Source organism: Ranitomeya variabilis, chromosome 6, assembly GCF_051348905.1.
Source record: "Ranitomeya variabilis isolate aRanVar5 chromosome 6, aRanVar5.hap1, whole genome shotgun sequence".
Taxonomy (NCBI): Eukaryota; Metazoa; Chordata; class Amphibia; order Anura; family Dendrobatidae; genus Ranitomeya; species Ranitomeya variabilis.
Genome location: NC_135237.1, coordinates 138,352,483 through 138,379,613, shown reverse-complemented (window position 1 = coordinate 138,379,613; position 27,131 = coordinate 138,352,483). Strand labels below are relative to the sequence as shown.

At 47.6% G+C, this 27,131-nt stretch overlaps 1 protein-coding gene across 3 annotated transcripts in view; it reads right to left on the bottom strand.

The window, feature by feature from the left end:
• Positions 1 to 27,131, bottom strand: part of NPHP3 (nephrocystin 3) — a 132,542-nt gene that overhangs the window by 86,381 nt on the left and 19,030 nt on the right. For all 3 annotated transcript variants that reach the window (XM_077269047.1, XM_077269050.1, XM_077269048.1), the window contains exons 4-8: positions 16,760 to 16,910; positions 15,760 to 15,912; positions 6,780 to 6,913; positions 6,548 to 6,708; positions 3,130 to 3,280 (exon numbers count right to left, since the gene is read on the bottom strand). In XM_077269047.1, coding sequence (XP_077125162.1) covers positions 3,130 to 3,280; positions 6,548 to 6,708; positions 6,780 to 6,913; positions 15,760 to 15,912; positions 16,760 to 16,910 — 750 coding nt within the window. The remainder of the gene's footprint in view (positions 1 to 3,129; positions 3,281 to 6,547; positions 6,709 to 6,779; positions 6,914 to 15,759; positions 15,913 to 16,759; positions 16,911 to 27,131) is intronic.

The window sequence follows — 27,131 nt, the reverse complement described above, 5'->3', positions numbered from 1 at the left end:
TTACGCTGGTAACCAGGGTAAACATCGGGTTACTAAGCGCGGCCCTGCGCTTGGTAACCCGATGTTTACCCTGGTTACCAGTGTAAAATATCGCTGGTATCGTTGCTTTTGCTTTCAAACACAACGATACACGGCGATCGGACGACCAAATAAAGTTCTGAACTTTATTCAGCGACCAGCGACATCACAGCAGGATCCTGATCGCTGCTGCGTGTCAAACGAAACGATATCGCTAGCGAAGACGCTGCAACGTCACGGATCGCTAGCGATATCGTTACAAATTCGTTTCGTGTGAAGGTACCTTAAGCCCACCAGCATCAGGGGCTTATCTACAGCATTCTGTAATGCTGTAGATAAGCCCCCGTTGTATCCTGAAAGATGAGAAAAAGAGGTTAGATTATACACACCTGGGCGGGCGGTCCGATCCGATGGGCGTTGCGGTCCGATCCCTAACCCTAATCCCAACCGTAAACGTAATCCAAAACCTAACCCCCAACTCTAGCCACAGTCCTAACCCTAACGGGAAAATGGAAATAAATACATTTTTTTTTTTTTTTATAATATTTTTCCCTAACTAAGGGGGTGATAAAGGGGGGTTTGATTTACTATTTATAGCGGGTTTTTATAGCTGGTTTTTAATGTTTGGCAGCTGTCACACACTAAAAGATGCTTTCTATCGCAAAATAATAATTTTGTATATAAAATAGTTTTAATTGTCTAAATGCGCCAAAACATTAAAAAAAAATGATATAAATGAGGTATCACTGTCAACGTACTGACCCGTACTAACCCAAAGAATAAAACGGCTTTATCAATTTTCCACACGCAGAACGGTATAAACGCCCCCCCAAAAGAAATTCATGAATTGCTGGGTTTTGTTCATTCTGCCTCACAAAAATCAGAATAAAAAGCGATCAAAAAATGTCATGTGCACGAAAATGGTACCAATAAAAACGTCAACTCGTCCCGCAAAAAAACAAGACCTCACATGACTCTGTGGGCCAAAATATCGAAAAATTATAGCTCTCAAAATGTGGTGATGCAAAAACTTTTTTTGCATCGCTTAATTCTGAGAGTTATAACTTTTTTATTTTTCCGGTTATGGAGCTATGTTGTGGCTTGGTTTTTGCAGGACAAGATGACGTTTTCAGCGGTACAATTTTTATTTACATCAGTCTTTTTGATTGCGTGTTATTCCACTTTTTGTTCGGCGGTATGATGATAAAGCATTGTTTTTTTGCCCCTTTTTTTTTTATGGTGTTGATTAAAGGGGTTAGCTAGTGGGATAGTTTTATAGGTTGGGTCGTTACGGACGCGGTGATACTAAATATGTGTACTTTTATTGTTTAGATTTATTTATTCAAATATTTATTGATAGAATAAATATTGATTTTATTATTATTTTTTAAAATATGTTTACAATTTATTTAATTTTTTTAATTCATTCTTACTTTTACACTGTGTCCCACTATGGGACAATCATTTTGTACCGGCTGATTGCTTGTATAGCATGCAGATGTGCATGCTATAGAAGATGTCAGTGCTGCAATCCCTGCACACTGACCTTAAGAGACTTCCTGACATGCACTGTGCATGACAGGAAGTCTCTCAGCTCTAGTAACCCGGATGTCGCCATGACGATATCGGGTTACCATGGGAGCGATCAGGAACCCGCATCATGCCGTGGGGTCTCCGATCCAAAGGCAGAGGGGCTGTCAGCCCCTCTGTCAGCTCTGGAACACTGCGATCATATTTGATCGCAGTGTTCCGGGGGTTAAAGTGCCAGGAGCGGTCCGTGACCACTCCTGGCACCTAGTGCCGGGTGTCAGCTGTGAGTATCAGCTGACACCCAGCCACGACGGGAGCGCGGCTGATCGCATTGGACGTACGTACATCCATGGGTATTAAGTCCCAGGTCACATGGACGGAATAGTACGGCAAATCCCAGAAAGGGGTTAAAGCGTAACTTATGTTTATTTAATAATTTTATAAAGCATGGAAAGTTGAGAATGTTTGAGAATTTGACTTCATTGCTGTAAAAAAATTGCCCGCGTTCAGTTGCATCGATATCAGAATGCACTCAGAGTACACATCATGGCAATTAAACGGCTCATCAAAGAAGGAGACAGGTGCTGCCCCTTTCACTGCCATCATCTGTTCTACAAATTAATATGTTCTGCCATCAATGCAGGCAAATACAATGGGAAAATCAGAGGTTTGGAAGCCATCTATATGCAGTATTTTACAAGAATGAAGGCAAATCCACTAATAGAGGGATTTATGGTACTCACCGTGAAATCTATTTCTTGAGGCCTTCATTGGGGGACACAGGTAACCATGGGTGTATGCTGCTGCCGATAGGAGGCTGAGACAAGGCAAAAAAAGTAAAAATAGCTCTTCCCCAGTTCTATATACCCACCGACTGGCACAAAGCAGCTCAGTTAGTGTAAAAGCAGTAAGAGCAGCAATCAAAACTTGACCTATGTACGAAATCCACAACAAAGGCACATAGGCCCAATAGAGGTACAAATAGTTAGGGAGGGTGCCGTGTCCCCCAATGAAGGCTCCAAGAAGGAGATTTTACGGCGACTACCAAAAATCCCTCTTTCTTTATCGTTTCATTGGGGGACACAGGTAAAAATGAGATGTCCCAAAGCAGTCCCTAGGGTGGGAAACAGAAAAAATGTAAAGAAAACGGACTCAGGTGGGCCGCTTTGCGACTGCCACCTGCAGCACCTTCCTTCCCAGGCCTGCACCAGACGAGGCATGGGTATGAACCCTGTAAAACCTTGAGAAGGTGTGCAAGAAAGAGCAGATCGCGGCCTTACAAATCTTTAAAGCCAAGGCCTGGTGAAGAACTGCCCAGGAAGCTCCCACTGCCCGGGTGGAGTGAGCCGTTACCCCCAGAGGCTGTTTGCCCTGAACGCGATATGCCTCCAGTATTGCCGAACGAATCCAACAGGCAATAGTGGACTTGGAAGCTGGAAGACTCTTACGACAACCTTCGGAGATGAGAAAAAGGGATTTGCAAAAGTTTCCAAGTTTCCTGACTTGCCATGCTGGACAAATTTATTAAAAAAAGAAACTTCAGTTACTCTTTAACATGCAATGAATATTACTACACTTTACCTTTGTTTTATTTGCTTTATTACTGTCTTCCTCTATTAGTTGCTGGACGCAGTCAGAGATTATTGCTCCACTGTCACTTTTGTGATAAACAATCCTTGGCTTGGCCTCCGTATTTTTCAGGAACGCTTCCTTACAGTCTTCCCAGAGAGAACTGCATTGTAAGTTATGAGCAAGGTTAAAGGAAAATAAATTGCACTAGACAGAGACAATTCAAGGGGTAAACGCTACACTAAACATATATGTTAGGAGTTAAGAAAACAAATGTCTCTAATACACTAATGAAAAAAAAAAAATATTAAAGAGGGTTATCAGGGTGGTGCATTTTTGGCATTTTGCACTCTAATTTCACACAGGGCCCTGTAGGTTTGGATTTCTTTTTCCATTAATAGTAAAGACCTTCATTTAAAAACTGCATTTTGTGTTTACTTGTGTTATGTTTGTCTAATATCTAAATTTGTTTGGTGATCTGAAACAATTACCGTATATACTCGAGTATAAGCCGAGATTTTCAGCCCAAATTTTTGGGCTGAAAGTGCCCCTCTCGGCTTATACTCGAGTCACGGTCGGCGGTGGGGGTCGGCGGGTGAGAGGGAGAGAGCGTGTCGCATACTCACCTAGTCCCGGCGCTCCTGGCGCTCCCTCTGCCCGTCCCACGGTCTTCGGTGCCGCAGCTCGTCCCCTGTTCAGCAGTCACATGGTACCGCTCATTAGAGAAATGAATATGGACCACTCCCATAGGAGTGGAGCCGCAAATTCATTCCTCTAATCAGCGGTAACGGTGACCGCTGACAGAGGAAGAGGCTGCGGCACCCGGAGACCATCTGTCCGGGATAAGGAGCCAGGGACGCCGGGAGCAGGTAAGTATCTCATAGTTACCTGTCTGCGTTCCACACGCCGAGCGCCGCTCCATCTTCCCGGAGTCTCTCCGCACTGACTGTTCAGGTCAGAGGGCGCGATGACGCATATAGTGTGCGCGCCGCCCTCTGCCTGATCAGTCAGTGCAGAGAGACGCCAGGACGGGACGCTGAGGAGCTGCAAGCAAGAGAGGTGAGTATGTGTTTTGGTTTTTTTTATTGCAGCAGCAGCAGCATTGTATATAGCACAGATTTATGTGGAGTATCTATGGGGCAACGGTGCAGAGCATTATATATATGGCACAGCTTTATGTGGAGCATCTATGGGGCCATAATCAAAGGTGCAGAGCATTGTATATGGCACAGCTATCTACGGGGCCATAATCAAAGGTGCAGGGCATTATATATGGTACAGCTATCTATGGGGCCATAATCAAAGGTGCAGGGCATTGTATATGGCACAGCTATCTATGGGGCCATAATCAAAGGTGCAGGGCATTATATATGGCACAGCTATCTATGGGGCCATAATCAAAGGTGCAGAGCATTGTATATGGCACAGCTATCTATGGGGCCATAATCAAAGGTGCAGAGCATTGTATATGGCACAGCTATCTATGGGGCCATAATCAAAGTTGCAGGGCATTGTATATGGCACAGCTATCTATGGGGCCATAATCAAAGGTGCAGAGCATTGTATATGGCACAGCTATCTATGGGGCCATAATCAAAGGTGCAGAGCATTTTATATGGCACAGCTATCTATGGGGCCATAATCAAAGGTGCAGAGCATTGTATATGGCACAGCTTTCTATGGAGCATCTATGGGGCCATAATCAAAGGTGCAGAGCATTGTATATGGCACAGCTTTCTATGGAGCATCTATGGGGCCATAATGAACTGTGCAGAGCATTATATATGGCACAGCTTTATGTGGAGCATCTATGGGGCCATAATGAACAGTGCAGAGCATTATATATGGCACAGCTTTATGTGGAGCATCTATGGGGCCATAATGAACAGTGCAGAGCATTATATGTGGCACAGCTTTATGTGGAGCATCTATGGGGCCATAATGAACAGTGCAGAGCATTATATGTGGCACAGCTTTATGTGGAGCATCTATGGGGCCATAATGAACAGTATGGAGCATCTATTTTTAATTTTGAAATTCACCGGTAGCTGCTGCATTTTCCACCCTAGGCTTATACTCGAGTCAATAAGTTTTCCCAGTTTTTTGTGGCAAAATTAGGGGGGGTCGGCTTATACTCGGGTCGGCTTATACTCGAGTATATACGGTAAGTGTGACAAACACGCTAGTGTGTTCAGTCTGGACAGATAGTATGGTCATCAGTGGGAGACCTGGGCAGCTCTGGAACAGGAGCACCATGGATTGGTAAAGTATTTTTTTTGTTGTTATTTTACAGCATTCCAAGAGGTGTTTTTTATATTTTTAGCGGCTGGACAACCACTTTACTTTCCACCCTGCCAGCGATACTGCAGCACGGCTCAGGTCTGTACATTACCTCCACTTCTCTGTACAATATAGGAGACATTCTAAGGGTACTGTCACACAGTGGCACTTTTGTCGCTACGACGGTACGATCCGTGACATTCCAGCGATATCCATACGATATCGCTGTGTCTGACACGCAGCAGCGATCAGGGACCCTGCTGAGAATCGTACGTCGTAGCAGATCGTTTGGAACTTTCTTTCGTCGCTGGATCTCCCGCTGTCATCGTTGGATCGGTGTGTGTGACACCGATCCAACGATGCGTTCGCTTGTAACCAGGGTAAACATCGGGTTACTAAGCGCAGGGCCGCGCTTAGTAACCCGATGTTTACCCTGGTTACCATCGTAAAAGTAAAAAAAAAAACAAACAGTACATACTCACATTCCGGTGTCCGTCAGGTCCCTTGCAGTCTGCTTCCCGCTCTGACTGACTGCCGGCCGGAATGTAAGAGCAGAGCACAGCGGTGACGTCACTGCTGTGATCTGCTTTCACTTTACGGCGGCACTCAGTCAGAGCGGGAAGCAGACTGCAAGGGACCTAACGCACACCGGAATGTGAGTATGTACTGTTTTTTTTTTTTTACTTTTACGATGGTAACCAGGGTAAACATCGGGTTACTAAGCGCGGCCCTGCGCTTAGTAACCCGATGTTTACCCTGGTTACCCGGGGCCTTCGGCATCGTTGGTCGCTGGAGAGCGGTCTGTGTGACAGCTCTCCAGCGACCACACAACGAGTTTCCGACGATCACAGCCAGGTCGTATCGCTGGTCGTGATCGTTGGAAAGTTGCAGAGTGTGACAGTACCCTAACTCTTTCGGAAACGCCTGTGACCAAAAAGGTTCAGTGCTAGATTATCTGCCAGTATTTTCGCTTTCATCCTGAAGTTTATCTACAGTTAAAAGTTTAATAAACTGATGTAGAACTGTCAGATAACATCATGCATGCAAAATGGCATGGTGGGTTGTATGTGTCTTCTGTAGTACAGTCCAACTACTACAGTTATCATTCCAGGACACAGATTTTTAGAATTTTTCTTAAAAAGCACCTTACCCATTGAAGGAGGAACACATAAATAATATCACCAGGGAACTTTTCTCAATTTCCCACTTCCGTACAGCAGCATAATAGTTTTCACATTCCTCAGGAAAATATACCACGTGAAAAAAATAGCCCAATGCTTCGCACATCTTCTGAAGCTTTGGCGAGTATTCCTACAAGACGGGTAACAGATTATGGTTCATTAACATATTTCTCACCAAACTTACTTCCTACGTGTTCTCACCCTTAAGAAAATGTCCACTTCAGCCTGAGTGTCCTTAGTGTGGATTAGATAACACCGCACAGTATTACTCCATAACGCCTGAGAGAAGAGCGGTGTGACCTGAAGCAGGCTGGCCACTGCGGCATCCCAGTCATCTGAAAATGTGGAAGAATGGAGAAAGTCATAAGTCATCATTAGGCTGCAAGTCCCACCGGCGTATCAAAAAAAAAAAATCTGGCCAATGTTGATCCAGAAAACCAGGACAAGAGTCATGCGAGTACAATGCAATTTTTCTCCCACAGCATCTGTATGACATTCATATACAATCAGTATGCAATGCGCTTTTAACATCACCTTTTACATACTGTAATATTCTATATAACGTAAAGCTTTTCAAACTAATAAAGCAATCTTATATACAGATATAGATGTCAGTGATATTTTTAATAAGTGCTTTACATGTAAAGTTTTGTACATATATTTAGCTAATAAAGAAAAAAAATGGAGTGCGGTTCTCCTTGTTTTTAATAACCAGCTAAGGGAAAGCAAGCAGCTGTGAGCTGATCTTATTAGTCTGCAAAGATTCCAATAAACATGGAGCTTCCAAGCCTATTAATATCAGCTTACAGCTGTCTGCTTAGCCTTTACTGGTTAGTTAAAAGGGGACACCCCCTTAAATAGGGATTTTTGTGTTACTCACCGTAAAATCCTTTTCTCCGAGACGCTCATTGGGGGACACAGGACTGTGGGTGTATGCTTCTGCCGCCAGGAGGCTGACACTAAGTAAACATAAAAAAAAGTTTAGCTCCTCCTCTGTCATATACACCCTGACTCTGGCTACCAGAGAATCCAGTTTGGTGCAAAAGCAGTAGGAGAACAAAAAAACGAGAAATAATATAAAAGCATAAACATAGAAAACTCATGTCTAGAAAAGACCTACTGACTGATAAATTTAGACATAACAAAAGCAGCCATCAGGCTTCCAGGGAGGGAGCTGTGTCCCCCAATGAGCGTCTCGGAGAAAAGGATTTTACGGTGAGTAACACAAAAATCCCTATTTCTCCTTCGCCTCATTGGAGGACACAGGACTGTGGAATGACCTAAAGCAGTCCCTGGGTGGGGAATTAACTCACCGGTTATCAATATCCAGGCAGCTGTCATTATAAGTGTGTCACTGCTGCCTGAAGAATCCTTCTACCCAGAGTTGCATCTGCAGAGATCTGGGAGTGGACATTATAATGCTTGGCAAAGGTATGCAGACTGGACCAAGTCGCAGCTCTGCAAACCTGTTCTGCTGAGGCCTGGTGCCGAATTGCCCAGGAAGCCCCCACTGCTCTAGTGGAGTGGGCTTTGATTCCAGCCGGGACCGTCATGCCCTTGGCGCGGAAGGCCTCCTGAATAGCTGAACGTATCCACCTGGCCAAGGTAGATTTTGAAGCCGCAAATCCCTTCTTGCGACCCTCTGGGAGGACAAACAGAGCATCCGTCTGACGAAAAGGAGCTGTTCGAGAAATGTACCTCCTCAGCGCTCTTACTAGGTCCAACGTATGGAGGGCTTTTTCCACACGGTGCGTCGGTACCAGACAAAAAGAGGGAAGAACTATATCCTCGTTAATGTGGAACGAAGAAACAACCTTCGGCAAAAAGGAGGGCGCTGGTCTGAGCACCACCTTATCCTGATGAATGCGTAAAAAAGGAGTACGACAGGAAAGGGCTGCCAGCTCTGATACCCGCATTACAGAAGTTATGGCCACTAAGAATACAACTTTCCAGGAAAGGAAAGTCAAAGAGATATCCTGAAGAGGCTCAAAAGGAACTTCCTGTAAAGCCCTGAAGACCAAATTAAGGTCCCAAGCTTCCAAAGGAGTCTTATAAGGAGGGACCTTATGAGCGACTCCCTGAAAAAAGGTCCTGACCTGTCGGTTAGTAGCAATCCTGCGCTGAAAAAGGACCGACAAGGCTGAAATCTGCCTTTTAAGAGTACTTGGAGCCAGCCCTGAATCTAGGCCCGCCTGGAGAAAGGCAAGAATATTTGGGACGGAAAAATGCAGAGGAGGCAACCCGCGCCCTCTGCACCACGAAAGAAAAACCTTCCAAGTGTGATAATAAATCTGAGCCAAAACGGTTTTCCGTGCACTGATCATGGTATCAACCACCTCTTGGGAAAAACCGGCCCGAGTTAAAACCCAAGATTCAACGGCCATGACGTCAAACACAGGACCCCTGAGTTCTGGTGGTAAATCGGCCCTTGAGAAAGAAGATCTGGACGGTCGGGGAGCCGCCATGGGACTCCGGTGAGAAGCTGTACTAGGTCCGCGTACCACGGCCACCGCGGCCAATCCGGGGCGACCAGAATAGCCGGCACTCTCTCTGACTTGATTTTCTTGATTACTTTCGGGAGCAGTGCCAGAGGGGGAAACAGATATGGGAGATGAAACTGGTTCCATGTCAGAACTAGTGCATCCACGGCAATTGCCTGTGGATCTCTGTACCGGACGACAAATCTGGGAACCTTGGCATTCCTCCCGGACACCATTAGATCCACGTCCGGAGTCCCCCATTGATGGCATATTTGCTGAAAAACCTCGGGATGGAGAGACCATTCCCCGGACGCCAGGCCCTGCCGACTAAGGAAATCCGCCACCCAGTTCTCCTCGCCCGGAATGTGGACTGCCGAAATCACCGAGTGATTCCTCTTGGCCCAGTTCAGAGTTTTCTTTACTTCCTGCATGGCCGCCTTGCTGCGGGTGCCCCCTGATGATTTATGTATGCCACTGCTGTGGCATTGTCCGATTGAATCCGGACAGGGCGACCCGACAGAAGATGATGGAAATACTGCAAAGCCAGCCGAACTGCCCGAATCTCCAAGAGATTGATCGGAAGCTCTGACTCCAGGGAAGATCAGCAGTGTGATGAAAGAACACCGCTCCCCAACCTAGGAGACTGGCATCCATTGTAACCACTAGCCAATTGGTTGGAGGAAAGGGTTTCCCCTTCAGTAGGGACGGACTGTTTAACCACCATGAAAGATCCTGCCTGACCTGGGGGGACATCCGGAACCTGAGGTTGAGGGAGAATGGATTCTTGTCCCATGCTGCCAAGAGTGCATGCTGGAGAGGACGAAGATGAAGCTGTGCAAACGGCACTGCTTCTATTGTTGCAACCATCCTTCCCAAGACCCTCATGCCGGACCGGATTGTATGAAAGTACGGCTGCCGAAGGTACCTCACCTCTCGCCGAAGGGCTAGGACCTTGTCCTGGGGCAGGATCGACAGAGCCTGAGAGGTGTCGAAAATTATCCCTTGAAATGAGATTCTCCTAGATGGTACTAGGGATGACTTCTTTGAGTTCACTAGCCAACCCAGACGAGAAAGAGTGTCTAGAGAAATGCTGACATTCTCCTCGCAGGCCTGAAAGGTCGGCCCTTTGATGAGAAGGTCGTCTAAATATGGCAAGACTACGATGCTTCGGGAGTGTAGAATGGACACTACAGTTGACATGACCTTTGTGAACACCCTGGGGGCGGAGGCCAGCCCAAAGGGTAAGGCCGTGAACTGGAAGTGTAAGTTGTTTATGGCAAACCGGAGAAATCTTTGGTGAGAAGGAAATATGGGAATATGCAGGTAAGCATCCTGAATATCTATTGAGGCCAAGAACTCCCCCTTTTCCATTGCCGCAATGACTGACCGTAGAGATTTAATCCGAAAATGACGAATTTTGACAAACCTGTTTAAGCGTTTGAGATCTAGAATGGGCCTCACTGAACCATCCTTTTTGGATACTATAAATAGGTTGGAATAGAACCCCTGAAATCTCTCCTCCCTTGGAACAGGAGAGATGACCCCGCGGAGATGAAGGGACTCTATAGAATTGAGCAGGGCTTGACGCCGGGACTCGGACTTGGTTAGACGGGATGGGAAGAACCGGCGTGGAGGTTGACAAACCAGCTCTATCTTGTACCCTGAGGACACAAGCTCTCTTACCCACTTGTCGTGAATTGAATGGAGCCAGGCCTGGCGAAACAAAAGTAGGCGCCCGCCTACTCTGCTGACGGCAATCCGAGGATGCCTCCAGTCATTTGGTTGTAAACCTTTGCGAGCCCTGGATCCCCTGGATCTAGGTGGCTGGGAGCGCTTTCTTCCTCCCTGGTTGGTTCTATAGGGGATCCGATTGTCTCGATCCAGATTGGGTCGAACCTGCGCAGAGGAACCTGACTCTGGGGACCATCTAGTATTACGAAAGGGTCTAAAACGGGCCTGGAACTGGCGACGAATAGGCTGTCTAATCCTCTGCTGAGAGAGAAAATTGCTTTTCCCTCCTGTGGTATCAGAGATAAGCTGATCCAGCTTCTCTCCGAATAAGCGACCCCCCCTGATATGGAAGGGTTGTAAGAGATTTATTGGAGGTAGAGTCTGCCCACCATGTTCTTAACCAGAGCGCCCTTCTAATGGCAACTGCATTTGCTGCTGCAGAAGCAGCACAGTCTGCTGCATATAAGGATGCATTAATCAAATAGCTCCCAGCAAGGGATATCTGACTTGACATTTCTGTCAACTCCGCTGGCAAATACCTCTCTTAAAGCGCCCATGTCAAGGATTCTGACCAAGACATCATGGCCTTAGCAACCCAAGTTGCCGCAAAGGAGGGAAAAAGGGCTGAACTTGAAGCCTCAAAAACGGAACGAGCCAAACTTTCTATAAGACGATCCGTGGGATCCTTAATAGAAGAGCCGTTGGGAAGGGATAACAGAGTGTTAGAGGCTAAGCAGGATACCGGCACATCTACCGAAGGAGATTCTACCCATTTACTACGTAGCTCAGAAGAAAAAGGGTATCTCGCCTTCAAGGCCTTCTGCCCTGAAAAACGCTCGTCCGGGTGCTCCCGGTTTTGCTGAACCAGATCCTCAAACTCGGGGTAAGAGGAAAATACCTTATGAGACAGTTTGGCCCGTTTAAAAGAAACCTTGTGATCCGAGGGTAAGGCGAGTTCGTCTTCTATTCCCAGGGTCTGATTGACAGCCTCGATCAGGCTATCTACTGACTCCTGAAACCCAGAAGTTTCTAAATTAAGGGCCCCCTCTGAATCATAGTCTGACCCGAGTTCCCCGCTTTCTGCTGGGGAGGGTGAGCGAGAGACAGAACTCCAGGATGCTGATGCACCTGAAGGCCCGGGAGACGCTGTGAGATTTCGCTTCCCCCGCGTCTGCCTAGTGTGAGTGCGGCCCCTGCAGGCTGGAGGCTCCTGAGAACCAGAGGCTCTTTCCAAGATACATGAACTGCTGTCCCCAACTCCAGCCGGGGTCTGAAGGGACTCGATTGCCTTAGTTAGGGATGCCATGGATTGCGACAATGATGTGACCCATTCCAGTGGAACCACCCCCAGTCTCCGCCTGAGAGGCAGGAGTAATCGCCGGCGAGACTGCTGGGGAACTCGCAGGGGAAGGCTCCTGAGCGCGTTCTGAGTCACAGGCCTCGCAGAGACAATTGCTCTGGGCATGCGGGAAGGCAGCACGACAAGCTACACAAACGGTATATAGGACCGTGTGAGATTTGACCCTTCTAGACATAGTGATCCGTAAATGCTATACCCAGGGCTTTAGACTGGGAAAAAAACAATGCTTCTGCTGTCAGGCTGGAGGGAGAAGCACTTACTCCAGTCCTGTGTCCCCACGCGTACAGTCTGGAACCGAACACCAAATGCTGAACAAATGTGCCACCTTTATCCCCAGCAGTCCTCAAGGGGCGGAACCGCCATGATTGCAGTGCTGATGCGGCCTGCAGTAGGCCGAAGCAGGGGCCTCGATTTTCCCCAGCGAGGAGAGGAGAGGGTGGACCGGAAGTAGACGCGCCGGATGGGGCGGGGCCTCAAAGCGCGGTCTGTCCTCGACGGAAGCCGGGCCTGATTGACCCGGAAGTGCACCCGGGATGCTAGGCCGGAGCATGGAGCCTCTGGAAAGGCCGGGGACTGCGGCGCCACTCATTAACCCAGTGCCAAATTGGCGCAGGGACACCCGGAACTTGCCTTAAAGGTAAACCGTGCCTGTATCAGGAGCCCCCCTTTCTTACCCCTCCCCCACTTTTTTCAAGCTGAACCCTCTGAGAGAAGAGGGCCAGCGTGGGAGTAAAAAAGTCTAGCGGGGGGGAGCAGAACACATGACGGTGCAGGAACCCTAGCTTCATTTTCCGCCCTGGGAGAAGGAGAGGGACCGTCCACCACCCCTCTATCACCGCAGCAGAACCTAGGTGTAGAAAGCAGGAAGGGCTCACACGGACATCTAGGGGCACCTGTACAGCCTATGGTCTTAAATACCTTAGGGTGGTCAGGGCCCAGTCCGGTGTGCAATCCCACGTCGCGGGAAAGGATACGTGGAGAAAACTCGCACGTGCTTGCCCGTTGCTGGTTTGGGGAGATCGGACCCTCAAAAGGGTCCGTCGCCCCTCTCAATCCATCTGAAGTACAAATGAAATGTGGGTCCGAAGGATCCGGGACCCAGACATGTGCCTCCTTCAGACACTAAGCAAGAACTGGATTCTCTGGTAGCCAGTGTCAGGGTGTATACGACGGAGGAGGAGCTAAACTTTTTTTTTATGTTTACTTAGTGTCAGCCTCCTGGCGGCAGAAGCATACACCCACAGTCATGTGTCCCCCAATGAGGCAAAGGAGAAAAAGTGACGTAGGGTCCCCCTATTCATAATAACCAGCAAAGGTTAAGCAGACAGCTGCGGGTTGATATTATTAGGCTGGAAAGGGCCTCTGTGTGAGCCACCAGCTATGACCTTATTGACCTCACCACTCGTCACTGTCGCTGATTCTGGCGGCTATGGTGAGAAGTAACGTTACTCATGCCGCTGTTCATCACAGTCTCTGAATGTAGCAGAGTTGGGGATAGTCGTGAGATGTCTATTTTATGGAGAGTGGAGGACCCCTGTGGATTATTTGTTTATGGCAATAAATGGGTAAAAAGAGGGAAATTGTTGGGGATTGCTTTTTACAATTAAAAGACTTTTCTCTGTGTGTGTTTATTTACTTTGACTACGGGGTTAGTAATGGGAGTGTCCGACAGATGCCTCTCCATTACTAACCTCTGGGCTTGATGTCAGCAAACATTACAAAGCTGACAACCCCAAAACCATTACGCCGATTGCCAACTCACCAGAAAAGCCGAGGCTAAGCGCCAGAATTGGCGCATCTAATGAATGTTCCATTTCTAGGACGGCGGAGGGCTGGTCTTATTAGATTCGGAAGTGGCCAATATTCATGGCCCTTTCTATCCTATAGATATCAGCCTGCAGCTGTCTGTTTTCTCTTAGCTGGTTATTAAAAATATAGGAGATGCCATATTTTTTTTTGGGATATCCTCTTTTTAACTATCAGTAAAGGCTAAGTAGACACTTGTCAGCTGACATTAACAGGCTGGGTAGCTCAATGGATATTGTCAGCTTCCCAGAGTTTAACACAAGCTCATAGCTGTTCCCTTAGATAGTTAGTAAAAATAGGGGGGGGGGGAGACACCACACCATTTTTTTCTTTTATTGATTAGCTAAATACATGTACAGTAAACTACATACGCAAAGAACTGATAAAACATATCACTGAAATCTATCTATTGTATTCTGACAGTTCAGGCAGTGAATTTACTTTACATGGCTAATGAATTGTCGGGTTTCCTTTTAGATGTGTGTGTGTGTGTGTGTGTGTGTGTGTGTGTGTGTGTGTGTGTGTGTGTGTGTGTGTGTGTGTGTGTGTGTGTGTGTGTGTGTGTGTGTGTGTGTGTGTGTAAAAATTGGACGGCACACACATGGTCTGTGTGCCATGCGATTTTTTTTCCCCACACCCATTGACTTGCATTGGTGAGTGTGATCCTATTCTCTCAGACAATCACAGCATGCTGAGATTTTTTTCTCAGTCCGATCCAAGCGGAGAAAAAAAAAAACAAAACTAGCAGATGAACACTGAATCACTGTTTAACATTGGTCAGAGTGCAATGCAATGTTTTCTCGCATTGCACTCATCCGATTTACATGCCAGTGTGAGCGAGCCCTTAAAGGGAATCTGTCAATTATTCTAAGAGCTGACAGAATAATGTAGATATTCCAGTTCCAGCGACTTATCACTTACTGGGCTACTAGCTGTAGTTTTGTTAAAATCTCTGTTTTAATCAGCAGGAAATTATCAGTACAAGACTAGTAATTCTGCTGACTTGTAGTCCTCAATATTCATAACTTCATTATAACCCAACCACGGATTTGCAGCTTTAAGCCTATGCACAATGTACAGAGAAAACTCAGCTTTTGGAGAACCTGGAGATCTGCAGCAGATAAAACAATGATTTTACCAAACTGCAGTAAGCAGCCCAGTAAAAAATGCATCCATGAAAACAGGTTCTCTACCCCTACACCATGCTGCTCTCAGATGGGATAGTAAAAACCTGGTGACAGAGTCCCTTTAAATACGCTAACAGCAACAGACACCTTTATTTAATCTACCTCGTGGGCGAAACGCGCGTCGAGGACTGTGCCTGAGGATCCGACCCGGTGTGCGCCGCCTTGGTGCCTAGCAGCGGTAAGAGTAGCCTGTATCACTTGTTACTTTATGCCAGTTTGGCTCATAGCCTTATACGCAACTATAGCAGTAGGTCTCTTCCAATAATGGTATGCATGCTGGCCCCATAGACGGTGCACACTGGGGGATTCCCACCTACCTGTTTTACCATCCTGGTATTTTATTGCATTTTGTGTCAATTTTTGTATGGATTAGCTATTATGTAAATTATGTGTGCACTAATAAAGTATTTATTACCTACACACTCCGAGTTTTCTCCTATTCCTATGGTTCTTATGGAGTTGGTTTGTTTTGGCGAGGGGTAGCTTGGCACTATTTAGCGCTATTCTTCTCCCCTCAGTATCTAGCATGTTGCCTGGTTTTGGTATTATTACCTTTATGATGCAAGCCTGTTTATTACCAGCAATGGAATTTTAAGACGTATTATATCTTCATTTACCTCTGTTCACATTTGCAAATGGCCCCTCAACATCAATAGAACTGTGAGCAAACTCCGGACCCCGAAAGGACTGCTGAAGCTGCATCATGCTGCCCATGGAAGGCTCGCTGCCTAAGGCTCCGCTGGTCCAGTAGTCACACTGCGTTCCTGGCACTTTATACAAGATATGTAAAAAAAAAATGTTAGATTTCTCCAAAACTAGTACTAGACACCTTGTTACTAAATGTCATGATTTGCCCCCCATTAATATATGTGTTATTGCTGAGGACCTGGCTACTAACAGGTCTAACGGATCAAGTGCTTTCATGCTGTAACTATTGCACATAATAGGAGATAGATCCGAATGATGAATTTTCTGCAATGTGCAGACATACTTAATATTTTTCTAGAGTGCTACTGTACATATCAATGACCATATGAAAAGTAGGTCTGTAGATCTTCTGAACTGTAATTCGATTATGTAGACACAATGAGGATCCTAAAAAATGACTTCCTTACAGATAAATGAAGCCTAAAGGTGAACGCTACTTGGCCAGTGAAGCAAAAGAACAGAGATCGCAGGGTAAGTTCACAGGCGCATTTTAGACATGAATTTGGTGCATAAAGCACACAGCTATTTACAGCACCAGAATAATCAATGACATTTCTGAAGTCTCGTGCACAATGCATTTTTTTCCGTGCGTATTTTGAGCCCTGTTGCATTCTTGCACACATTATGTAAATTCTTTCAGTTTTTTTGCAGTGCTTTTCACACATTCAAATAAGTGGGTGAAAAACGCATGTAGAAACCCTGCAAAAAAATACAAAATAAAAAAAATATACATAATAATGTGAAATAAAAGCGAGCGCGTTGTAATCAGTGTTTTTCTTGCCAACAATCTGGTTTTTGATGCAGAAAAAAAAGAGAACCTGAGCAGAGTGCATCAATGCCTCATCAGCCAAGCCCAATGTTACTGCGCATGGCAGGGGAACGGTACTAGTAACCCAGAAGGATAATTACCTGTCACCTCTGTGCCATTGTCATCAGAATCAGATTCACAGGGGTCGAACACTTGGATTCCCTGGGCTTGTAATCTTTGAAATTTGGCCTCAAGGTCTCTCTTGGCTCTGAGTAAATCTTGGATTTCTTTTTCTTTTGTTTCTCTAAAGATCTGTTAAGACCCGTTACAATCAGCTTCTAATTATTCAACTGATGATTTGACCAATTCATAACACATAATTTCTTTACAGTGAATATACAGTTAGGGCCAAAAGTATTGGCACCCTTAAAATTGTTCCAGAAAATGAAGTATTTCTACCAGAAAATTATTGCAATTATACGTTTTGTTATACACATATTTATTTCCTTTGTGTGTATTGGAACAACAAAAACAAAAAAAAATAAACACCAAGAAGGCAAATTGGACATAATTTTACACAAAACCCCAAAAATGAGCCAGCCAAAATTGTTAACACCTTTCCAAAATTGTGAGTTCACATCTTTGTTTCTAGCACGTGATGCTCGTTCAAACTCAACTGTGGCAAGTAACAGGTGTGAGCAATATGAAAAAAAATCACACCTGAAACCATATAAAATGGGAAGCGGTTGACTCCATCTTTGGATTGTGTGTGTGTGTGTCACACTAAGGATGATTTCACACTAGCGTTTGCGTACGCAGCATAGGGCTGCGTACTTCTTACCTTCAGATCCGCATACATCCGCATCTATCCTGCGTACTTGTCTTTAACATTGTGTACGCAGGGCCATGCGTTGTATGCGTATGCGTCCCCGTGCTGCGCTTTGAAGTGCCCGCCGAACGCGGGCACGTCAAAACGCGTTCAGCGGGCAAGTCAAAATGCAGCACGGGGAGGCATCCGCATACAATGCATGACCACCTATGTCCCTGCGTACACAATGTTAAAGATAAGTACACAGGAAGGATGCGGATGTATGCGGATCTCAAGGTAAGAAGTACGCAGCCCTATGCTGAATACACAAACGGTAATGTGAAACCGCCTAAGCCAGGAGAACGGAAAAGAGGAGACGAGAACTGAATGAGTATTGTAGATTGTAAGCGCTCACGAGCAGGGTCGTCTTATTTTGCTTTATTGCTGTATTGTTAACATTGTTACCTATGACTGTTGTGTTTGAAACTGTTAAACTGTAAAGCGCTGCGGAATATGTTGGCGCTATATAAACAAAGATTATTATTATTATTATTATTATTATAATGAGGACTTGAGAACCAAAATTGTTGAAAATATCAACAATGTCGAGGTTACATGTCCATCTCCAGAGATCTTGATGTTTCTTTGTCCACGGTGCGCAACATAATCAAGAAGTTTACAACCCATGGCACTGTAGCTAATCTCCCGGGACATGGGCAGTAGAGAAAAATTGATGAAAGGTTGCAACACAGGATAGTCTGGATTGGTGGATAAGCAGCTCCAATCAAGTTCCAAAGAAATTCAAGCTGTCCTGCAGGCTAAAGGTGCATCAGTGTCAGCGTGAACTATCCATAGACATTTGAATAAAATTAAATGCTATGGCAGGAGACCCATAAGGACCCCACTGCTGATACAGAGACAAAAAAGCTAGACTATAGTATGCCAAAATGTGTGCAAGTAAGCCAAAAACTTTCTGGGAAAGTGTCATGTGGACAAAAAACCAAGATAGAGCTTTTTGGTAAAGCACATCATCATTCTACTGTTCACCAAAAGCAGAATGAGGCCTACAAAGAAAACAGTACCTACAGTCAAATATGGTGGAGGTTCAAACATGTTTTGGGGTTGTTTGCTGCCTCTGGCACTGGGTGCCTCGAATGTGTACAAGGCATCATGAAATCTGAAGATTACCAAAGAATTTTTGGTCACGATGTGGGTTTGCGGCATAGGTCATGGGTCTTCCAGCAGGACAATGACCCAAAACATACTTCAAGAAGCACCCAGAAATGGATGGAAACAAAGCGCTGAAGAGTTCTAAAGTGACCAGCAATGAGTATGGCTCTAAATCCTATTGAACACATGTGGAGAGATCTTAAAATTGCTGTTGGGAGAAGGCACTCCTCAAATAGGAGAGTCGTGGTGCATTTTATTTTAAAAAAAAAAGTGTTCAAAAATTCCAGTTGAGAAGTGTAAGAAGCTTGTTATAGGAAGTGAATGATTGCAGATTTTTATTCCAAAGGATGTGCAACCAAATATTAAGTTGACGGCTCCAACAATATTGTCCGGACCATTTTTGGGGTTGTGTGTGTCCAATTTGCCTTTTTTTTCTCTTTTTTGTGTTGTTCCAATACCCACAAGGGAAATAAACATGTGTATAACAAAACATGGGTAACTGCAATAATATTCTGGGAGAAAATATCGTATTTTTCAGATATTAAGATGCATTTTTTCCCCAAAAATTTTTGGGGAAAATATGGGTTTGTCTTATAATTATAATAAACTTTACTTGGCTGTGGTGCAGCGGGGTCTGATGGTCGCTGCTAGTGGAGGCAAAAGTATACTTCGGGCTTTCACTAAATGTCAGCGGAGCCCCCCGCACCACCGGACACTGGCAACGTCGCACCTCTGAACACCCCTTACTCCCACAGCAATGCATCACTCCTGCCTCCACCAGCAGTGACCCCGGGATCCCGCTCCACCGCAGCCGCCACCCACGGTAAGCAATAAGACACAGGGATTAGAAGCACCACCATTTTATTAAAAAAGTTTTATCCTATTTTTTTTCCCATAATTTGGGGTGCGTCTTATAATCCAGTGCATCTTATAATCTGCAAAATACGGTACTTCATTCTCTAGAACAATTTCAAGGGTGCCAGCACTTTAGGCCATTACTGTATGTGTAGTAGTAACTGCAGCGTTATCTGGACTATTTGATGTATTACATGTGTATATCACGTTACAGATAAATTGTTTCATAAGATACTGATATTTAAAAGGGGTTGTCCATCTTTGGAGACAGTCAGTTAACGGAGAATCCATCAGTGAGATCATTCCGAAGGTCCAGTGAGAAAATGTTTTTTACCTCTGTTTTTTCCTGAGCTCCTCTAAGCTGATTTAACAACTAAGGTCGAGGCACACAGTTATTATAACAAGATGGGTGCTAAGTCTGTAATCAAGGAGACTAATAACAGGAAGAAAAAAAGGGATTACCTATTGACAAGCACGCCTATGGTATAGATATGCATTACATAATTTCATGAAGTACAAAACACCATATTGTCAATAAAAACAATTGAAAAAAAACAATATCCCTACAATGCATGATAACCTGTAGAGAAAAAAAAACACTAGGATATAAGGGAGCAGTATAGCTAACTAATAATTAAATAATCCCAAACAATGGTATCCTTCACACAGTAAAATCCAGTGAAGATAGAGATATACACCAATAGCCTAAGTATGTAAGAAATGCAAACACAGACAATAATACAAAAAAAGGAGATTTTTGTGTACTCACCGTAAAATCTCTTTCTCTTAGCCTCTAATTGGGGGACACAGGACCATGGGTGTTATGCTGCTGTCCACTAGGAGGCGACACTATGCATAATCTGAAAAAGATTAACTGTGGCTCCTCCTGTGCAGTATACACCCCTGGACGGCACCAGCCTTCTCCAGTTTTGTGCAAAAGCAGTAGGAGGAACGTAACATGAATAACATAATTATGCCTGTAAGAAGGCAACTATGTACGAGCTCAAGAAACAATATGAGAACTCAACAGTTACAACAGCCCGGAAAGGGCAACAGGGTGGGAGCTGTGTCCCCCAATTCGAGGCTAAGAGAAAGAGATTTTACGGTGAGTACACAAAAATCTCCTTTACTCTGTCGCCTCATTGGGGGACACAGGACCATGGGACGTCCTAAAGCAGTCCCTGGGTGGGAAGCAATGGACGAATATTGTGCAGACAGGCCCGTACACTTAGGGCACCGCCGCCTGCAGGACACGTCTACCCAGGCTCGCGTCCGCTGAGGACTGGGTATGAACCCTGTAGTGTTTAGTAAACGTGTGTAAGCTAGTCCAAGTGGCCGCCTTACACACTTGTTGTGCCGAAGCCTGGTGCCGAATGGCCCAGGAGGCCCCTACCGCCCGTGCAGAGTGTGCCGTAATACCGGCTGGAAGAGGAGAATTCTTAAGGCGGTACGCCTCTTGTATGGTGGATTTGATCCACCTGGCAGAGTAGCTTTGGAAGCTGGCATACCCTTGTGGCCGCCTTCCGGAAGGAGGAAAAGGGAATCAGACCTCCGGAAGGACGCAGTCCTAGACACGTATATACGCAAAGCCCTGACAAGGTCAAGCGTATGCAGAGCCTTCTCCACTCTATGAACCGGAACCGGACAAAGGGATGGTAGTGAAATTTCCTCATTGAGGTGGAAGTCGGACACAACCTTCGGGAGGAAGGATGGGACCGTACGAAGAACTACCTTGTCCTGGTGAAATGCCAGGAAAGGCCGTCTGCAGGAGAGTGCTGTCAGTTCAGACACCCTGTGTAGCGAGGTGATTGCCACCAGGAAAACCACCTTCTGGGAAAGAAGGCGGAGCGGGACCTCCTTCAGAGGTTCGAAGGGTGGTTCCTGCAATGCTGTCAGGACCAGGTTGAGGTCCCACGTTTCTAGTGGTCGTCTGTAGGGGGGAACCAATCGGGAAACCCCCTGAAGGAAAGTCCTTACTTGCGGCTTGGTAGCAATGCGCTTTTGGAAAAGTACTGAGAGGGCTGACACCTGGCTCTTAAGCGAGCCCAATGACAGCCTGGCCTCCAGACCCGATTGGAGAAAACCAAGTACTTTGGGTATGGAATAAGGGAGTGGGATCTGGCCACGAGATTCGCACCAGGTAAAGAAAGCTTTCCAGGTACGGTAATAAATCTTGGCAGAGGCTGGTTTCCGTGCTCTGATCATGGTTCCAATGACATCTGCCGAGAGCCCTGCCTGGGTTAGAACCCAGGTCTCAAGGGCCATGCCGTCAAATTGAGAGCCCCTGAGTTCTGGTGGTAGAACGGCCCTTGTGATAGAAGATCGTGGCGGTCGGGGAGACGCCAAGGGGCGTCTGCTGTGAGTTGTACGATGTCGGCGTACCATGTGCGTCTGGGCCAGTCCGGTGCAATGAGGATGGTTGGAACTCCCTCTTGTTTGATCTTCCTCACCACTCTGGATATCAGGGGGAGAGGTGGAAAAATGTACAGAAGCTGGAACTGGGTCCAGTCCTGAACCAGAGCGTCTGCTCCGAGCGACCGCGGATCGTGTGTTCTGGCCATGAAGTTGGAGACCTTGGCATTGAAATGGGATGCCATTAGGTCCACATCCGGGGTCCCCCAGCGGAGACAGATCTGTTGAAAAATTTCGGGATGGAGACCACTCTCCCGAGTCTATTCCTTGTCGGCTGAGGAAGTCTGCTTCCCAGTTGTCCACACCCGGAATGTGGACCGCCGAAAGAACCGACCCTGTGTCCTCCGCCCAGCGGAGGATATGTGACACTTCCCGCATCGCCTGGGTACTGCGGGTCCCCCCTTGATGATTCACATATGCCACAGCCGTGGCATTGTCCGACTGTATCCTGATGTGAGAGGCTGCCAGTAAGTAATGGAAGGCCCTCAATGCCAGTAGGATGGCACGAATTTCCAGGATGTTGATGGGCATGGTCGCTTCCGCTGGGGACCACTTGCCCTGTGCCCTGTGGTGTAGGTGCACCGCACCCCAACCCGTCAGGCTCGCGTCGGTGGTCAGGACCTTCCATTGACCTGAGAGAAAGGATTTCCCCTTTGCTAGCGAGGTTGGCTTGAGCCACCAGTGCAGGGACCTCCTGGTTGACGACGTTAGCTGGAACTCCCTGTCGAGAGAAAAGGGATTCCTGTCCCAGGACTTGAGAATGGCTAGTTGGAGAGGTCTGAGGTGAAACTGGGCAAATGGGACAGCTTCTATTGCCGCTGCCATCTTGCCGAGGACTCTCATGGCAAACCGGAGAGATCGAGGGGGTTTGCGGAGGAGGGTGCGAACTGCTAGTCGGAGAGCCAGTGCCTTGTCCTTGGGAAGGAGCACTAGACCCCTGGAGGTGTTGAATAACATTCCCAGGAAGGTCAGGGACTGACTCGGGGTTGGTGATGACTTTTGTAGGTTGATTAACCAGCCCATGCGACTGAGAGTATCGGTTGTGATTGAGATGCTGAGCTCGCAGTCTTTGAAGGTGGGAGCCTTGATGAGTAGATCGTCCAGGTATGGAACGACTACTATGCCTCTGGAGTGCAGGACGTCCATGGTGGCTGCCATGACCTTGGTGAACACTCTGGGAGCCGTGGCGAGTCCAAAGGGGAGAGCCACGAATTGGTAGTGGTCCTGGCCTATTGCGAACCTGAGAAACCTCTGATGGGCAGGTGCAATGGGTATATGCAGGTATGCGTCTTGTATGTCTATGGAGGCGAGATATTCTCCCTTCTCCATGGACGCAATGATGGACCGAAGGGACTCCATGCGGAAATGACGGACCCGTACATATTTGTTGAGCTGTTTTAGGTCTAGTATGGGCCGTACGCTGCCTCCTTTCTTGGGAACTACGAACAGATTGGAGTAGAACCCTCGGAAGCGGTCGGTCGTGGGTACCGGTACTATGACTCCTGATTGACAAAGCGAGGAGACCGCTTGGTGGTAGGCTCGAGCCTTGGCTGGCGGTTTTGGGGGGACAGAGAGGAAGAACCGGTCCGGTGGGTTGGAGGTGAAGTCTATTTTGTATCCGGAAGACACTAGTTCCGTGACCCACCTGTCTTCTGTAATAGGCAGCCAGACTTGATGAAAGAGCAAAAGTCGGCCGCCTACTGGTGTGGTGTCTTCCGGAGTCCGTGAGTCATGAGGAGGAGAAAGTCTGAGATTTTCCTCCTCTGGGCTTAGACTGGCCTGCTTTTGACTGCCAGGTCTTGTCCGACCTTTGCGTCGATCGTGAGTTGTCCCTGCGTGGGGAACGGTTACGATTTTGTACTGGACGTGAGACGGACCAGCCGGAGGAATTCCGAAAGGATCGGAATCGAGTTTGGTTACGCTTCTTGTAAGTGCGTTTAGGTTTCAGTTGGGGAAGAGAAGTACTCTTACCCCCTGTGGCGTTGGATATCATAGTGTCCAACTGTTCACCGAAAAGTCTCCCACTGAGGTAGGGGAGGTGCGTGAGGGACTTCTTTGAGGCTGCGTCCGCTTTCCATTCCCGCAGCCAGAGGATACGCCGAATCGTGATGGCGTTTGATGCTATCCCCGCGACTCCCCTTGCTGAATCCAGAGCTGCATGGAGCATGTAATCTGCTACAACAGCAATTTGAACCGCTTGGTCCGACAGTTCAGGAGCGGATGCTTGGAAGGCTTGTAAATTGTTTGCCCAGGCCAGGATGGCCTTGGCAGCCCAAACTGAGGCGAACGCGGGAGCCAGGGATGCCCCTGCTGCCTCGAAAATTGAACGAGCCATGCGTTCTACCTGCCGGTCTGCTGCGTCCCTTAGGGTTGAGCTATCTGGCAGTGAAAGGAGGGTCTGTGCTGCTAGCCTGGAGACTGGGGGATCCACTTCAGGTGGATCTGTCCATTCCTTGGTGTCCTTCTGTGGGAAGGGGTACCTCGCCTCCAGATATTTGCGATTAGCGAATTTTTTCTCAGGCTGTGAGAGCTGTTTTTTAAGGATCGCCTTAAACTCTGGGTGGTTAGAGAAAACCTTAGGCGGCTTCAGAGGTCCTTCAAAGGAAATCTGATGTTCTGGGGCCTCTGGTGGCGGATCAGAAATGTCCAGCACCCGATGGATGGACGATATTATGTCCTCAACTAGCGCTGTATTGCTAGGAGGGATTGGGATCAGGGACCCCTCCGTTTCTCTGTCTGAGTCAGAGTCGCAGATGCCTTCCGAATCCTGTGTATCACTGAGGCGTCCCCTGCTGGGTGAGCTGGGGAGGAGGCCTTCTCTGGTTGGGGATTGCGGAGATCTGCATTGTCTGTCCCTGGAATGGGACGGTCTGGATGACCTGGAGCAACGGTGTCTCTCCCTAGAGGGGGATGACCGTGTGCTATGGGATGACGCAGATGGACTTGATCTATGGATCCGCTTGCGTCGTGACCTAGACGTGGATGTGCCAGGGTCATCTTGTTCCTGAGTCAAGCTCTCCCTTTTCTGGGTAACGGTCATAGCCGGGGCATGACCCTGCAGAGCCTGAAGCAATGTGGAAGTTAGGTTATCTATAGACTGCGTCATAGATTGCGATATCTGAGTAGCCCATTCCGGTGTGGCATTAGACACCGAGGCATTGGCAGGGGCTTCTTGAGGTTGTGACACAGTAGTTTGTATACAGTTCTGACAATGCGGGTACGTGCTACTACTGGGGAGAGCGATCCCGCAGGCTGTGCAGAATGCATAATAGCAGTTCTGCCTGGTTCTCTTAGACCTTGAGCCCGGCATAGTGCACAGAGTGCAGAAGTGCTGCCAGCAGATGGACCTTACAGGGGTAGAGAACCTACAGGGGAGCCTTATAGGTAATATGGATTCACAGCTGAGTAAGATAACCCAGCTGTGATCTTACCCCACCAGTGTACCCCTAGGTCCAGCGCCGAAAATCCACAGTCCTGTGCCCCCCGGAGACTGGCTGCCTGGTCCTGGTCCTGCAGACCGGGAGATGCAGGGTTAATCTGCAGCCGAAAATGGCTGTAGAGACAGAGGAGAGAGGAGGAGAAGGGGGCGGAGAGCTGGAAAAAGGCGGCAAGGCTATAAAAAACCCGCCCTTTCTGTCTCGATCCGCCCCTTGTATGACACTGTAGAGTGTCATATTTGTCATCCGGGGGGCGGGCCGGGGGGCGGAGAGGAGGCTGCTGCTTCAGCTAGGCCGAAGCCGGGGCCTAAATTAGATGCCTGAGGCCCAGAAGGGCTCCAGGCCGGCGCGAAAGTCCGGGAGGGGGTCGGATCTGAACCGGACCCCTCCGGATTTGAAGGCAGGATGGCGGTGGGGCTATAAGCGGAAGGGGGAGCCCGGCTGGAGTCCCCCTGAGGCAGTATAGAGCTGGTGCTGCCGCAGAGACAGGGACGCAGGGAGCCCTGTGTCTGTATGTGCCATGCCTGCCTGCACTCCCCCCGGCCCCAACAGGAGCCCGCAGCTGGGCTGGGGTCCCTGGATGCAGGCGCAGTGTGCTGGCCCATTGCTGGGAGCTGCAGGATGCTGCCTGTACAGGCCCTACCTGAGGTGTCTCAACCTAATACCCCCAGAGGGGGATAGGGAGGGTGCTTTTGTCACACCTTCAGGGGCCTTTATCCTCGCCTCGACCTCAACCCAGAAACCAAAAGGAATTGGGGAAGGAGGGGGGTCTCGACTTCGAACCAACACCCGAGGGGCTGGGGAAGGAGCAGCATGGGGAATAGCCATCTCAACTTCAACTGGGCACCCCATAATAGGGGGCCGAGGAAGGAGCCAAGCTGGGGGTCTCACAGGAGACCCTCTTTTCTTCATCTGTAATCCCGTCGGGAAACGGAGTAAAACGGAGTAAAAATCTTTAGGTGTGCCTCCTTTGCGACACTAAGCAAAAACTGGAGAAGGCTGGTGCCGTCCAGGGGTGTATACTGCACAGGAGGAGCCACAGTTAATCTTTTTCAGATTATGCATAGTGTCGCCTCCTAGTGGACAGCAGCATAACACCCATGGTCCTGTGTCCCCCAATGAGGCGACAGAGTAAACGGGCATATGATCCCTGGCCACAAAGTATTGTAAGTGATGTACCCAAATAGAGCATATAATCACCAGTAACACATTGCTATAAGAGACATAACCAAATATAACATACTAGATGAGGCTATCGCATCGGAAGGGTGGTGACGTTCCGATGGGGGCAGGCTTTGCAGCACTGAGAAGCTCTCGTCCCCAAGCGATGCTCCATACAAAATATGCCCCATATAATGCTCCATAAAGTTCATGATGGGCCCCATAAGATGCTCCATAGAAGCATTTGCCCCATATAATGCTGCATAAAGGTTGATTATGGCCCCATAAGATGCTCCATAAAAACATTTACCCCATATGCTGCTGCTGCGATTTAAAAAAAAACAAAAAAAACACAGACATGCTCACCTCTTGTCCTGAGCAGGCCTCCGGCACTTGCGATATTCATCTGTCCCGGTTCCACCGCCGGGCACCGCTCTGTCTTCCGCGTCCTCTGCAGTGACTGCTTGTTCAGGCAGAGGGTGGCGCGCACACTAAACAGGTCATCGCGCCCTCTGACCTGAACGTCACAGGCAGAGGACGCGGAAGACGGAGCGGTGCGTTGCGGTGGAATGGGGACAGGTGAATATCGGAATGCTCACCCTCCCCCGTTATGCTCACCTGCTCCCGACGCGGTCCCTGCTTCTCACTGATAGATGGTCTCCAGGCGCCGGCAGCTTCTTCCTATGTTCA